The sequence below is a fragment of the Athalia rosae genome, chromosome 1, assembly GCF_917208135.1.
Source record: "Athalia rosae chromosome 1, iyAthRosa1.1, whole genome shotgun sequence".
In the NCBI taxonomy this organism is placed as follows: domain Eukaryota; kingdom Metazoa; phylum Arthropoda; class Insecta; order Hymenoptera; family Athaliidae; genus Athalia; species Athalia rosae.
This window is the reverse complement of record NC_064026.1, coordinates 22947023-22960459: the sequence shown is the minus strand read 5'-3', so window position 1 is coordinate 22960459 and position 13437 is coordinate 22947023. Positions and strand designations below refer to the sequence as shown.

At 37.1% G+C, this 13437-nt stretch overlaps 1 protein-coding gene across 3 annotated transcripts; it reads right to left on the bottom strand.

Moving 5' to 3' along the window:
• Positions 1-18: 18 nt before the first annotated feature.
• LOC105691413 (voltage-gated potassium channel subunit beta-2) lies at positions 19-11828 on the bottom strand. 3 transcript variants are annotated; one of them, XM_048659194.1, is made up of 10 exons: positions 11688-11828; positions 9767-11572; positions 9175-9401; positions 6100-6316; positions 5644-5771; positions 5345-5551; positions 5145-5248; positions 4286-4342; positions 3888-4097; positions 19-3653 (listed from the first exon to the last, which is right to left on the bottom strand). In XM_048659194.1, the coding sequence occupies exons 2-10, from the start codon at positions 9889-9891 to the stop codon at positions 3552-3554; spliced, it is 1377 nt and encodes a 458-aa protein (XP_048515151.1). In that variant the 5' UTR covers positions 9892-11572; positions 11688-11828; the 3' UTR covers positions 19-3551. The 3 variants fall into 3 exon arrangements, with proteins under 3 accessions (XP_048515151.1, XP_048515475.1, XP_048515859.1); XM_048659518.1 differs by having other exon boundaries at positions 5151-5248; XM_048659902.1 differs by having other exon boundaries at positions 3888-4094; positions 5151-5248.
• Positions 11829-13437: the final 1609 nt, after the last annotated feature.

Sequence of the window (13437 nt, the reverse complement as noted above, 5' to 3'; positions counted from 1 at the left end):
AACAGCGCTCTAATAATATCTCGCAAATTGAACTTTTATTAAACAATTTGCCTTCGGATTTAACAAGATAGAAACAATCTTAATTTTAAATGGAGTGCACCAAAAAATCACAAATTGTATGCGACGGATATTTCTGATCCATTTACACCCTATCGTAATATTCGTGTATTGATTTACTTTATACATTTTTTCAAGGGATCAATCGGTTATGCTGTCGATTAAAACCGACGGTTAAGTGCAGCCAGCGATGTAGTTAATTGTGAGATAGCGCTTGAATACAGGACGTGTAAAATCAGCTCCTTTTTATTCAATCGCACAAAACTCAAATGCTAAATCACAGCCGGTGCTAAAAAACACTATCATACAGCCACGCGGTCGATTGTCCCGCGCACGTTCCAAACCCTTTCTCTTCTATCATAACTCAATTGATTTTGATTTCCTTTTTTTCTCCTGTAATGTTTTTCATTATCGTCAAAATCGTTCGCACAAGATTCGTGAGAAATAATATCTACGTTGTTATTATTATTATAATTACCATTATTCTCGATTTATTATCGTATTATTTATTTTTTCATTTGTCACAAGTTACTCAATGTTGCCTGAAGGTGCACGCACGAGTTTGAAGAACAATGAAAACTGATTGTGAGGAGAAAAAGAAATGCGCAGATGAACAATAAATGAACGCGCAATCTCATGAAATCAATTTCTTAACTTCGCTATTTCTACTTCACCTGTGTTACACGTTATACACTTTGAGTTAATCTTGAGCAATCGAGAAGCCAAGCGGAAATTTCAGGATATCCCTGGAGAGTGTAATTAGCTTTTCGTGTTTAATATTTCCAAACATACCCAGGTAATGTATATATAACATATTCTAGTGTCTTCTTGACTTGACGTAGAGTTTCCATATAAGCACCAATTAATGTAAAAATGTATATTTTGCATCGAAAATTATGAAGATGCCACGCAAGTATTATAACTTTTAAATTTTTTATCTGACGCTGTTTTGAAGTTATACTTCAATAAATAACTATGTTATTCATTTATCTTGGATATTTAGTGTATTCGTGTATATAAGCTGTATCGGCTGAGAATATGGACAATTTTAGGTAAGTACAGATACTAACTATAAAGATGAGTATTATGGTTATTCAAATTTGCCTAATTTTTTTTCCTCTTTGTTGCTATTTGTTTATTTTTGTTTTAATTATAGTTCGGAATAGGTATGATTCTGAAGTGTTTGACGTTTAAAATATACGCTATGTAGAGGCAATTATAATATATTATGAGACGCGATTTGCAAATGTATAGTATAATTACTACTGTATATAAAGGATAAAACTATGTTATTATAACGGATGCGATAAGTATATTATGTTATCATATTTATAGAAATATTTACAGGATATATATAATATAATATATATCTACGTAATAACGACCGGTAAAGCTGAAGGATGGCAATGCGATCCGCCGAATCTCGCCTTTTCTTTTTTTTTATCTCCATTATGATTCCGTTTATTCGAAGAAAAATCAAGCATATACGAGGTTTAAATATCAAATTATTTATATCGTTAATTCTATATTTTAGTATATAATATAAACTATTTCCATCCTCAATGCGAGACAACCCTACTACGATAATTCATAATTGCCAACCTTTTTTTCATAAGCCGGTCATATTAGTTGAATAATTTATTAATTTCTTCCATGTTCTTACCTATCGATTCAAACTTCAATCAGAATCGATTGGCATTATTAGTTCAGATATTTTCGTACCTATCATTCGGTATACGTGCCCCGCCAGATCTTTACGAGCACTGCTTAACCAGTGGTTTATATTTACAGATTTAGAAGTTTGTTGAAAAACTTTTTTTTTAATAACAATTGGCGAGCAACATTGTATCCATATACATACATGTTAACTAAGACGTTTAACGTTATATTTACGGAGAGAAAATTTCCTGAAAATAAAATTAATCTGCTTGAAATGATCAATGGGCAGCTCTATAACGTTCTGATTCATACGTATTAATTTAACAAATTTCAAAACGATCTCCACCCTTTTACAGTGCATGAATTCAATATTTCACTCATTGTCAGTTAATTATTTGTCATTTACTAAATCAGACGTTTTTACGATATTGTTGAGACGAAAGACGGATGAACACGTTTTTTAACGCCTCACTTGCTTCACAACCGTATTGTTCATCAAAATTGGAAAATAATATCAACAACTGCATACCGTTTTTTTTCTGATTTACTGTCCAAACAATCAACTCCGCGTCCTCCGTATCATCGAGAAAGGGTCGACCTTATCGATCCTTTTTTCGGAATTAGCCCCATGATTGTTTAACGTATATATTCGTATTCGAGTCTAAATGAGCATAAAAGGACTCTTGCATTTTTGAGCGTTTATGAGTCGTACATATTTTCTCGTTCGAAGTTGGGGCAAAGTCAAAGATTCACCCTATCCGATTAATCGGTTGACTTATTTACGTCGTTAATAATGGATGGATCGTACTGAACATATTTTAAATAATGTCCAAAATGGTAAAATTATCGTTAACTACGCGTTATTATTGTTATTATTATTATCATTATCATTATCATTATCATTATTATTATAATTATATTTACTAATTTTAACCATTTATTTTTTTTAAATATTCGATTTTGTTTATTGTATTTTAAATTGCGTGTTAATCGATTTTTAATTCAAGACTCCTAAAATTTTTTTTTGCCTCATCTTTTTGTTCGCAAGAGAATTGATAGCAACAAATACCATTATATGTATATATAAAGATATATGCATATAATATATGGATATTATTAGATAGTAGATCGATATCGATGAGATTTTGAATCCATATACAAAACGACCATCCCCGAAATTGCCTCGTTAAAATTACACCGTTAAAACGACAAGTATAATACGTCAGTATATCGATACCTCGATTCTCACCTAAATAGTTCCGTAATCAAATCATGTCCGATAAGCATTGTAAATGAACTTGACTTTCAACCATCTTTGTATGATGGTTAAAGCGACTAAATCAACAATCAGTATGTTTACTCTGATTGCACTTGATTTTCAAACCTTTTTGAAGTTTTGTGTAAACACGATATTATCGTCAGTTGTATTTGGTATGTAGGTACGCGTAGGTGAGTACATAACTGACTATTATTGGAATTGAGAAGCCCTGAATCTTTCGAATTTTTCTTCTCATAAAATAGGCGAAAGAAAAGAAACGTATATTATAAGGTAAGTCGGATCACGAATGAACGGGTACAAACGGGAAAAAGTGGTACGAATATTACTGGCAAATACATTGACTGCAGTTCGATGCTAATTCTGGCAATCGAATTTGAGCTGCAGAATCTGAGGCCTGTGTCGGGGATGGATCTCCCTGTCACTGAATTTCGCAAAATGAGAGTTTGTTGGTCGCTTCCTTTGTTTGCTCTTGATCTTGGCTGTTGCCACCCTCGCTTTTTGGACTTCCACCCTCCTCGATGGAACCCCCACCGCTTCCGTGGGGGCAAATCGATTGTCATCTGAGCGCCAGAGTGGATACCATGGGTGGCCTGGACGGCTTGTTATCGAGTATTCGCTCGATTTCGCTCATCATACTAGCGTTAAGCTTCGGGATTAGCTGAAAGAAATTGGTGGAGGGGTTAAAAAAATTCCGAATCGGATTTGTAGATCATGTGCGGGAGATCAAGACGTCTACGATAGATAATCCGATGCATGCTTTACGAATCGGTACACTGTAACTGTGATCATCGATTACCAATGGTGACGCAGGTGGAAAATCACCGAGTTATACGAATCGAAAAACATGGACAAAACAAAATAAGAATATACTATAATTCCGCATGCACCGCACCTGTAAACCTTGTAGACTCTCGTACAGTTGATCTATGTTGGCTGCGCCGAGCAGAAGGCACTGGACACTTTCATTCTTTAATGACCACGCTATAGCAAGTTGACCAAAGGAACAACCCATCCTGTCCGCTAACGCCGATACCTCCCTGAATTTATCCGAATATTTTCGGGCTTCCTCATCGACCAATTTGTCCTTCCATCCGTACTCCTGCTGCAAATACTCCTGTCATTTAGACATCGAGATTCTAACGGTGAGGGGGTAAATAAATATTAGCATATAGTGAAGCAGGCAGTTATATATAGGTAAACTGAAGACTTACGACAGTAGGTATGGTATATAGCTTTTGAAGTGCATGCAATGTGACTAGAACACCTGTTTTAGTTAACAATGGGACGTACCTCTTTGTACAAAGACTGGGTTTCATCTTCCGTCCAACTGAATGAGGAATATTTGTTCTGAAACGGCAATGCAGTTTTTGTGAGACTCGGAATTTTTACTATTACGTTCAGCCACTTGTACAACAATACGATAATAAAATTGAAAAAATTACGGTGTTACAAACGCGGTAACGTTTGCATAAATAGGTATATACAATAATCTCGTAACATTTTCGAAAATCATTCCTCATCCTTATTCGAAATATCTCCCACGAGTTAAGTCTATTGAATTATTCCACTTGCCGCTAATATAATCTCTAAAAATATCTCGTATCGCGAGATGTTTATACGAGCATCACGTGTTCTAATCCAATAAATCGCACGATCGATCAGCTTATGCGGCCGATACAAATCCCCGGATTGGAATTATATTCGGTATATCAACTGATAATGTAACTCAAATTTTTCTCACCTCACATTCCAAGCACATATAATAACAGTTAGCGTCGTACAACATAATCCTTGATTCAAGTACGAATAAAAATAAGATAACAAAACAATAAAAAAAAAAAATAAACCAAGTAAAAATCAAACTGGACCACTAGACCCTGAGATTTCTGGTGTTGAAAATCAGTTGGATAGACGATTTCCCAGCCTTTAATTAATTCAATTGTACCTACCGCCTACCGGAAAAGGTGTGTGTGTGCAAGTGAAGTTGGAATATTATTATTAAGCGAATAAAATATTAGGATTACACGAAATTTTCATTTCAATTTAACCAGCTGGCAGCAGTGCCTAGAATATCATATGGCATCGGCATGTGTATAGGTTTAATATAATATAAAATGAATTTTGTTTTGAAAAATATATTCAAGCTGACTTTTACTTTATACGAAGATCTCGAGAGGAAAGACATTCCGCAATCTTCGGTTCTCGACGACACCATTCCAATGGTAACCGTGGACCAAGCCATCAGTCCGACCCCTGAAAAGCGATAGAAAAATTTTCACTGTACCGGTTTGACCGTCGTATCTGAAGAGATGAAAATTAACGGAGATCGCAAAAAATTTAGGAAAGTACCAATTTTATTGTACAGTTCCGGCATGTACAGTTCTGGTTTTTCTCTGTAGAATAAGTGGTACTCTGCTTGCTCAACGATTGGAGTTACACAATTGAACTGTCTGCAGTTTGTGTAAGCTTCCATAATCTCCACGGGAGACCATCTCGATGTACCCCAGTACATGACCCAGCCCTTGCTTATAACGTAATTCATCGCACGAACAATTTCTAGATAGAAAAATAAAATTTACGTTCTCATCGTCGAAAAGCAACGAACGACAAAAGTGCTGAGAAAAAAAGAAAATCGTGGTGCGACGTACCTTCCATTGGGCACATAGGGTCAACTTTGTGGATCATAACGATATCGATGTACGATAACTGTAGACGTAACAGGGAAGCCTGTACCGATTCGATAATATGCTTTCGAGAAAGACCCCTTCCTTCAGTCCTGCCAAAAACGATGGTAAAAAAAAAACAATGAGTGGCAATTATGAGTTTTCGCCAGATGAAGGTTTTTATAATTCGGGAAAAATGGTCCAAACGCTGTTCATGTTCGGTTCAGCGTTATTTTAAATTCAAAAGCATTGTCTGTGCTCCCATTGTTTCCTGAAAGGAATTTTCTACAAGTGGAGTTCGTCTGCGTTAGTCGAACAAAAGTGTAGAGAAAAAAACGCGACCAACAACTTGCAGCTTCCCAAAAAAAATTTAATACTCTTTCAACCATTGACTGTAATATTGGAGATTGAAATAGAAAAAGAAAAGATTAAAGAACGCACTTGCTGTTCCAGTATATTTTTGTAGTTACAACATAAGTTGTTCTGTTCCATGCTCGACGCGAAAGAATTCTTCCCAGTTGAGTTTCTGCTCTGTGACCACTGTGAGCTTCGCTGAGATCGAACACATTGACCCCACTGTCGTACGCAAGGGCGATAACAGCTTCGGCAGTTTCTTCATTACCGCTACCACCGACACCCCCAAATGTCGTCCAGGTACCTGTCGAACAACCGCGACAAAAGAAGATGCTTCAAAAATTTTTGCACCCATGATTTTTGTACATCGAAAGAAGAAAAAAAAGAAATAAATTTCGCCACTCGGGTGAAAAAGCAAAATGAATTCGTATCATATCAAATAATGGAACGCATTGCGGAGTGCTAAAGAGAAAATGGTACGTGATGCCGGTAGAGAGTAGAAGGAGCCATTTGTAACTATTGTTTGAAAATTATAATGATGATGTGAGTGAGCAGTCAAATTTTTTTTTTTTTTTAATAAAATTTCAACACTTTAGAAGCACACAAATAAATAACCTGAAAGCAAAGATCACCTATAGATTCTTTTCTTTATTTTAAAAAAACTTTTGCGTCAAGTAGTTAAAACGCATTCGTCGATTTCCCATCCACTCACACAAATCTTTCGGTTTGGAAAAGGGAAAAAAAAACTTGTCTTTTGAAATTCTAAAAAGGTTGCAGTTCTAAATTAACGAAGCACGGACAGATGAATTATTAAAAATTTACTCTACTCCGCAGGTAAATTGAGTTCATCGGGTACTTTTCTTTTTGCTGAGGTACTTTTTCCCTCGTGTTCCTGTTAATGTAGCTTTCCGATGAATTTTCTTTTACATATAAATTTGTAGAATATATTTGCAGTTAAAACTGTATCCATGATGTATTCCTAATGTCTTTGTCTTTATAAACTATACTCAACAAATAGTGGGTAATAAGGACCAAATAATGTGGAGTTGCAAAACTAATGTTAGTATTATAACTGGATTGATCATCGATCAAACGTGCTTTTACTTCCAGTTCTGATCAAGAAGCCCGATCGGAATCATCGGTCGGGTGATGATCCGACTAATACTTCTCGAGGATTAGCGCTCGATTATTTCTAATATACACGAATACGTGTAACATATTGAATAAATTAAAAGTCAATCCTCTTTCGGTCTACTAGTGGACTACTGCACTGACTAACGCCGGCAGTAAAGTAAACGTAAGTGTGGGTCGCTTCTTCAAATAAGGGAAACTCGAATCTTGCTCAAAAAAATTTACTACTACTCGATGTCCTTTGTCTGCGGAGAACTGTAAATACAATAACCACGCCTAACCCGTGCGGGTACAATGAAAAGGGATTGTGAAAACTTTTATCTTCCCCGCCTCACCCTCATCGTAACGCGGTCGTACTAGAAGCACAGATGGGTTGATTGAGCAGCTTGAAACAAGCGCGGGGGGTCGTTTACACGGATGTAGGGGAATATGTGGAGTAGTGAGGAAATATGATGTCAGAAAAAAAATGAATGAGAAGTGGAATGTGAATAGATGCAGGGAGAAATGATTTTTCTTCGAATGAAGCACATGCTTGCTTTTTACAACGGAATGTTATCGTCTGTGCGTTGGATTGGGAAAAATTCTAGTTAAGCGAGGGCGTGACAAGCAATTTATAGTCTTCTTCGGGTCATATCGGAAGTTGTGTATGACGATCAAGAAGCCAGAAGCCAATTGAAATTTCTCCTTTGAAAGCATTCCTTTGTTTTCAGCACCGACAAAACTCTCTGAAACAACCTCTGCGCAATACTTCAGCTAATCCTCATTGGTTACTGCATGAAGTTTGTTCTTATCGCGTTGCTATATCCGTCTCACTGTCAATTGAAAATGGTTTAGGGTACGCCTGTTATACTTTCGAGTATCTTCAGCCACCTCAATTTCAATCTAAGCAGCTCTAGTAAAGCGGCTTATGGAAGAATTTCTAATTCTTGCGTGCAAGAAAATATAGGAAGCCTTATTTTGAATATATTGTGACGTTAGTCGCGCGTTCGATTCGCGCTCGCCTAAACATACATATATTCTCTGGAAGACTAAGCGAGTCAAGCCGTATAATTTTCTTCATAGAGCTTTAAAGTTCATTAATCCGAAAACCGATAATACGAATAAACGAAATTCTAATTCCAGGTACGATGAATTTATCAATATATCTCTGCTAAAGTGTTTTACAGTAACGAGATCCAGAATGGCAAGAAGTACATTTAATCAAAACGCAGTCGTACCGACGAATCCAAAATTGGACCACTCGTGTCGAGAACCGTATCGGAATATTTGAACGCTCGTATGTAACTTTCGTGAGATATATGAAAATTCTAAATCTAGTTATAGTGAAGATGAAACTGAAGCTGGAGCTGAAGTTGACACGGAGTCAAATATAAATTCGTACATGTATTTGCGGTCGGCTGTATAAGTTCTGCATGGTAAAATATAGCCACAGCTGGTAGTCAACATTTGGGGAACAACCCGTATGACTCGCTTGTGTAAATATTTCCGTTTCTGAGCGTCGTCGTCGTATCCGTGGGTGTGTCGAGTTGCGAGGTAGCTAGGTAGCTGCTAGCTAGCGGAGCTTATTCGTCCGAACAATCAACAACAAACAACGCTTCTGAATACAACGCGAGTTGCAAGTGAGAGGAAAAGATTTTAATTGCCAACACGCCGCGCGGAGTTTATGGCTGGCAAACAAATACCAGTTTGTTCTCTTCAACCGTTCTACAGTTTCTTTTTTAATTCCCGTTTTTTTTTGTTTTTTGTTTTTTGTTTTTGTTTTTGTTTTTGTCTTTTTTTTGTTTGTTTTTTTTTTTTTATTTCGAAGCAGAGAAGATGGGAAAAAGCTTCCGCCACCAGATCACAGGATACGGAATAATATTATAGCACTTATTATTTTCGTCACCGGAAAGTCGTCACTGACCCAATTCATGGAATGAAAGACGGTTACAAGCAAGACCAGCACTGGCGGATGTTAAAATGACGCAAGTCACTAGAAAATTAAACAAAATATGCGCATGTAATAGGTCACTGATTTTTTCTTCAACATACCCAGACCGACGTTTGACACTCGAAGGCCGCTCTTTCCTAAATTTCGGTAGCGTATACCAGGCGATGGATGCTGCAATCGGTGTGCCTGTGCAGCTATGCAATTTGTAAGAAGTTGTTCCTTGGTTCCGGCAACAGCCCCGCAATTACCGAGCCCGTCACCTCCACCTCCGCCTCCTCCGCTGTTGAACTCTTCCATGCAGTCCAAACTCGCTATTGGAGCACGGCATCTGCCACAAGACCAAATAGGTACAACCTTCTCGATCGAACGCTCTTATATAGCCTGCCGACCTTTTGGCCTCTAATATATATCCCCGGTTCCCGCGTCTATAAGGGGACCACGCATGCTTATCGCGAACGCAGCATCCGGTGCCAATGTTTCCAGGATTTCGGCATTTATTTGTATGAAGGCGTTACTTTTTTCTCAATCAATTTCCCCCATTCTTTTTTTTTTTTTTTTCATATCATTCCTCTTTTCATATTCGTCAAAATTTATCTCCACCACTTTCAATTTTATTCGTTTGTCTCGTGTGAAATCCTTGCGAAGAAAATTACAGATCTTTTTCGAAATTATTAATTTAACATTTTTCCCTACCTGTATATCGTTGGAAGTGGATAAGAATCGTCATCCTCCATGCTACTGTTGGTGTTCGCATTGTTATTCGTGTCATTTCCGGCATTCGAACTATTTCCAAGGCTACACAGCATTAGCTGCGACATGGTTTATAGCGTCGTTCAGTTATGGTATTAATTATATCGTTTATATCGTCTTATGGTAGGTAATTGATTTAAATGCTCCTGAATCTTATCAACCGGCGCATGCGATGATATTGAAAATTTTCAAAATTATACGGATAGTTATGCAATTTATTAGTTATCCATTCATTATATTGATATTCATTTTTCTGTTTAATTAAAATTTCTTTCTTCTTTCAAATAATCTTTGATCACGTGACAACGTTGGTTTTATATCAAGGGAAACTTGAAGCGATCATTTAACTGGCACCCGTTCATCGATATAAGTATAACTAATTCAACGTGATCTGTGAAACGTGTAGTTACAAACATTAATTACGGTATTATTTTGATAAACTTCGATCGTTCAAAATTACGTACTATCTGAGCACTAAAATAATACGCATAACAACATAATATAAACATACATATATATATGCATATATATAATATGTCTATATGTACATAAATGTTATATGGTGAAGAATCTTTTAAGCGAACGAATGTATTGCACGTACGATTTAGGCACTAGTTTATTGAATCATTTTAGGCACCGCATATAAGAGATCTCTCCTTAGCTACAAATATCGTTAATGATATTACTATTTATGATAATGTTTATAATTATTATTGTTTTTATAATTATTACTATTTATTATTATTATTATTGTTGTTATTATTATTATTATTTCCTTAGCAATAATCTATCAAATTATTTACAACGAATGGTCGATATGAACCTATAAGATATGTGACACAATTTATTCGGTATCACTGTTCGCCCCGTATTTGATGATGGATGTTACAATACAGGGTGGCATACGTAATAATATATACGACACGTGTTATTCGCTTATTTTTTCTTTGTTCTGTCCCTTCGTATTTGACGATTGACGTGTCTACTTTTCTTGTATGTGAATTTTCGTATTTTTATACTGATCAATTGAGTTTTTTCTTCTGATTATTCCTTTTTATTTAAATAGTAATTGTACACGCTAACGTTGCAGTTACAATATTTTTTATTTTATACGGATATATTGTACGAGTCTTTTATAATATATGATAATGATAATGGTTGAAAAAGAAACACACACAAATTTGAAATGAAACTTTAGTAAAAATATGGTTAGCGGCAAGTGTTGTGTCCCTTGCGCGGTAGGCAACACTGCGCCGCCAACCACCCCCGCTAAGGGTTGCGGAGGTAGGAAAATTTTGGGGGGTAGGGGGTTGGGTGTCGGGGGTGTAAACGGTAACCGGTGGGGTAGAGGGAAAAGGTTGTCACGTGACCCGGCGCATGACGACCGCTACTCTAACGCGCATGGATCGACTGGAAAATACGTATATACGTGGTCTGTCAACGGATGTATATATAAGTTTGCATGTATGTATATATATATACATATATATATATATATACATACTTTGTTCATGGTATGTATGTTCCTACATGAACAGGACCAGTAGGTCGGTAGGTAAAACTTTTGATGGTGTACGTGCGGAGAAGGTGGATGGTAGTTGAAGGTGGTAGGGTGAACCGACGATCGTGCGGTAGCACCGCAATGCGGACCTGAACGCTGCCATGTAACCCACCCGAGAGGAAACGCGTCCCTTCGACGTTTCGTTCGGTCTTTTGGCCTCCTGACCATTGGCTTCCTGCGATGCCGACCTGCACCAATTTTTTATCATCTCAATTTTCAATTCCAATTTTTTTGTTATCTCATCTTCTACGGTGTGTTCGACCGTCGTAGTCGAAAGTTTAGAGAAAATAAAATTATACCCACCGCACTTATTGTTAGTACCTGTACGACACGAGATTACATCGCAAGTACATCGACGTCGTAGATGCTGCTTGCATGGTTGATTGGCCGTACCTATTCGCTTTGATTCGTACGAGATCCTGAATGCGTAAAATTCTGTAATTCTGATGGATTTATAACGTCAGCTGGGATGCATTTGTCTTGCGAATTCAAGAGTTTTGTTTCGGGTCTTATTGTTGTAACCACAGTTTGAACTGCTGCGCGTCCCGCTGGCGGAATTCCAGGTCAACCGAAAATAGTTACAGTAACCTGTTAGTTTTCCTTTTGCATTCGTAAGCGGAATCACAAATTAATTTAGAACCTACGAAATAGTCGTTGGTAAAGAGTTACTTGCCGATCGTTCATTCGTATGAGAAAATTAATCGGTTCAACTAAATATAGAACGCTTCGTCAGATGCAGATGAAACGATTTCAACGACGTTATTCCAATCGTATACGCGTAATTAACTGCATAATTCTCGGTTTCCCAAAATACCTATATTCACACCGAGTACCAAGAGCAAAATATGGTCGTGGTGTATTTGGGTGCACAAGACTGTGTTTGCCCTTCAACGCGAAATGTGGGGCAACATGGCCGTGACGTCAAGTGGGTGGGACAAGGATCGGCGTTCGTACCGGTAGGTAGGTATACATATACCTACCTATATGTATATTTACGTCTGCAAACCAATCAGTGCATAAATGAAATTACAATAACGATTTTCCCACGTTGATTCATGGTGCCTCGATTTCATTGTTCACCATCCGTTTGAATTATTAGTTTGGAGGAGAAAAATCGATGAGGAATGGACTACTTGCGGAAACTTGGAAGAGGTGTGTAACACTTGCAGGGTCCCAGTATAGGTACACTACTTTGCGTACAACGATAGCACTTTGGGTGTAACTCACAGTCGACTGAACGGAAATGAGGTGCGGAGATGATGAATTATAAATCGGCCCCATCGCTGATCAGGAAAAAAACGGACAGGATCCGAAAGCTAGGGGTATCAAAAGACGGAAGGGTCTGCGACTCACATATCGTATATATGTATATATGTATACCGGTGCACTTCAAAATTGAACATCAGGTATTCCCTGAATTAACAGTTGTCAAATAGTATAAGAATTTTAAATTATACATTATAACGAAAGTTAAGTAAGTATGTTACATCCTCGGCCGTGCTCTGATATAACATCCTTTTCTGCAATCCGAGCACTGAAGAAAGAGAAGGGATATAAAGAGGAAGCGGAAGCGGAAGAAGGAAGGAGTATGCAAAAAAAGAAAACAATTTCAGTGCCTCTACTTCCCTTGTATGTATACCTATATACAATTTACGAACTCACGTGTACATCACGCATTGGAAATTTTATCGTGGAATAGCCGTCAATTCTTTAAATTCACGTCTGAAAGCTTCGTCCTGCAGAATTTTTCGATAGTTTCCGGGCCTTTCGGTGAAAGTGGAGAAGCGGTTCTAATGCGAAAAGATATGTCTAGTATATATCGACCCGGTGTATAGAAGCAACGCCAAGCAGTCCAACTATACAAAGAATCGTTAAAACCTATTGACCACATTTTCACGCATCAAGAAATCATCCGAAACAATATTTTTATCTGTGACAATCAGAATTTCATAATATTGATCGTTCGTCGATGATTTGTAATAATTTATTACAGTAGATATATATGTTAATTGGAAATACTTTCAATTAACTAGCTACATAATCGTTCATTGGG

What these genes read in the sequence shown, in the direction of transcription:
- LOC105691413 (XM_048659194.1), bottom strand. Translation starts at nt 9,891, where the DNA reads ATGTCGCAGCTAATGCTGTGTAGCCTTGGAAATAGTTCGAATGCCGGA. An exon ending in AAAATATACTGGAACAGCAA is followed by an intron (nt 5,772 to 6,099) that starts GTGCGTTCTTTA and finishes CGTTTTTGGCAG; the next exon opens with GACTGAAGGAAGGGGTCTTT. An exon ending in GGAACTGTACAATAAAATTG is followed by an intron (nt 5,249 to 5,344) that starts GTACTTTCCTAA and finishes ATCGCTTTTCAG; the next exon opens with GGGTCGGACTGATGGCTTGG.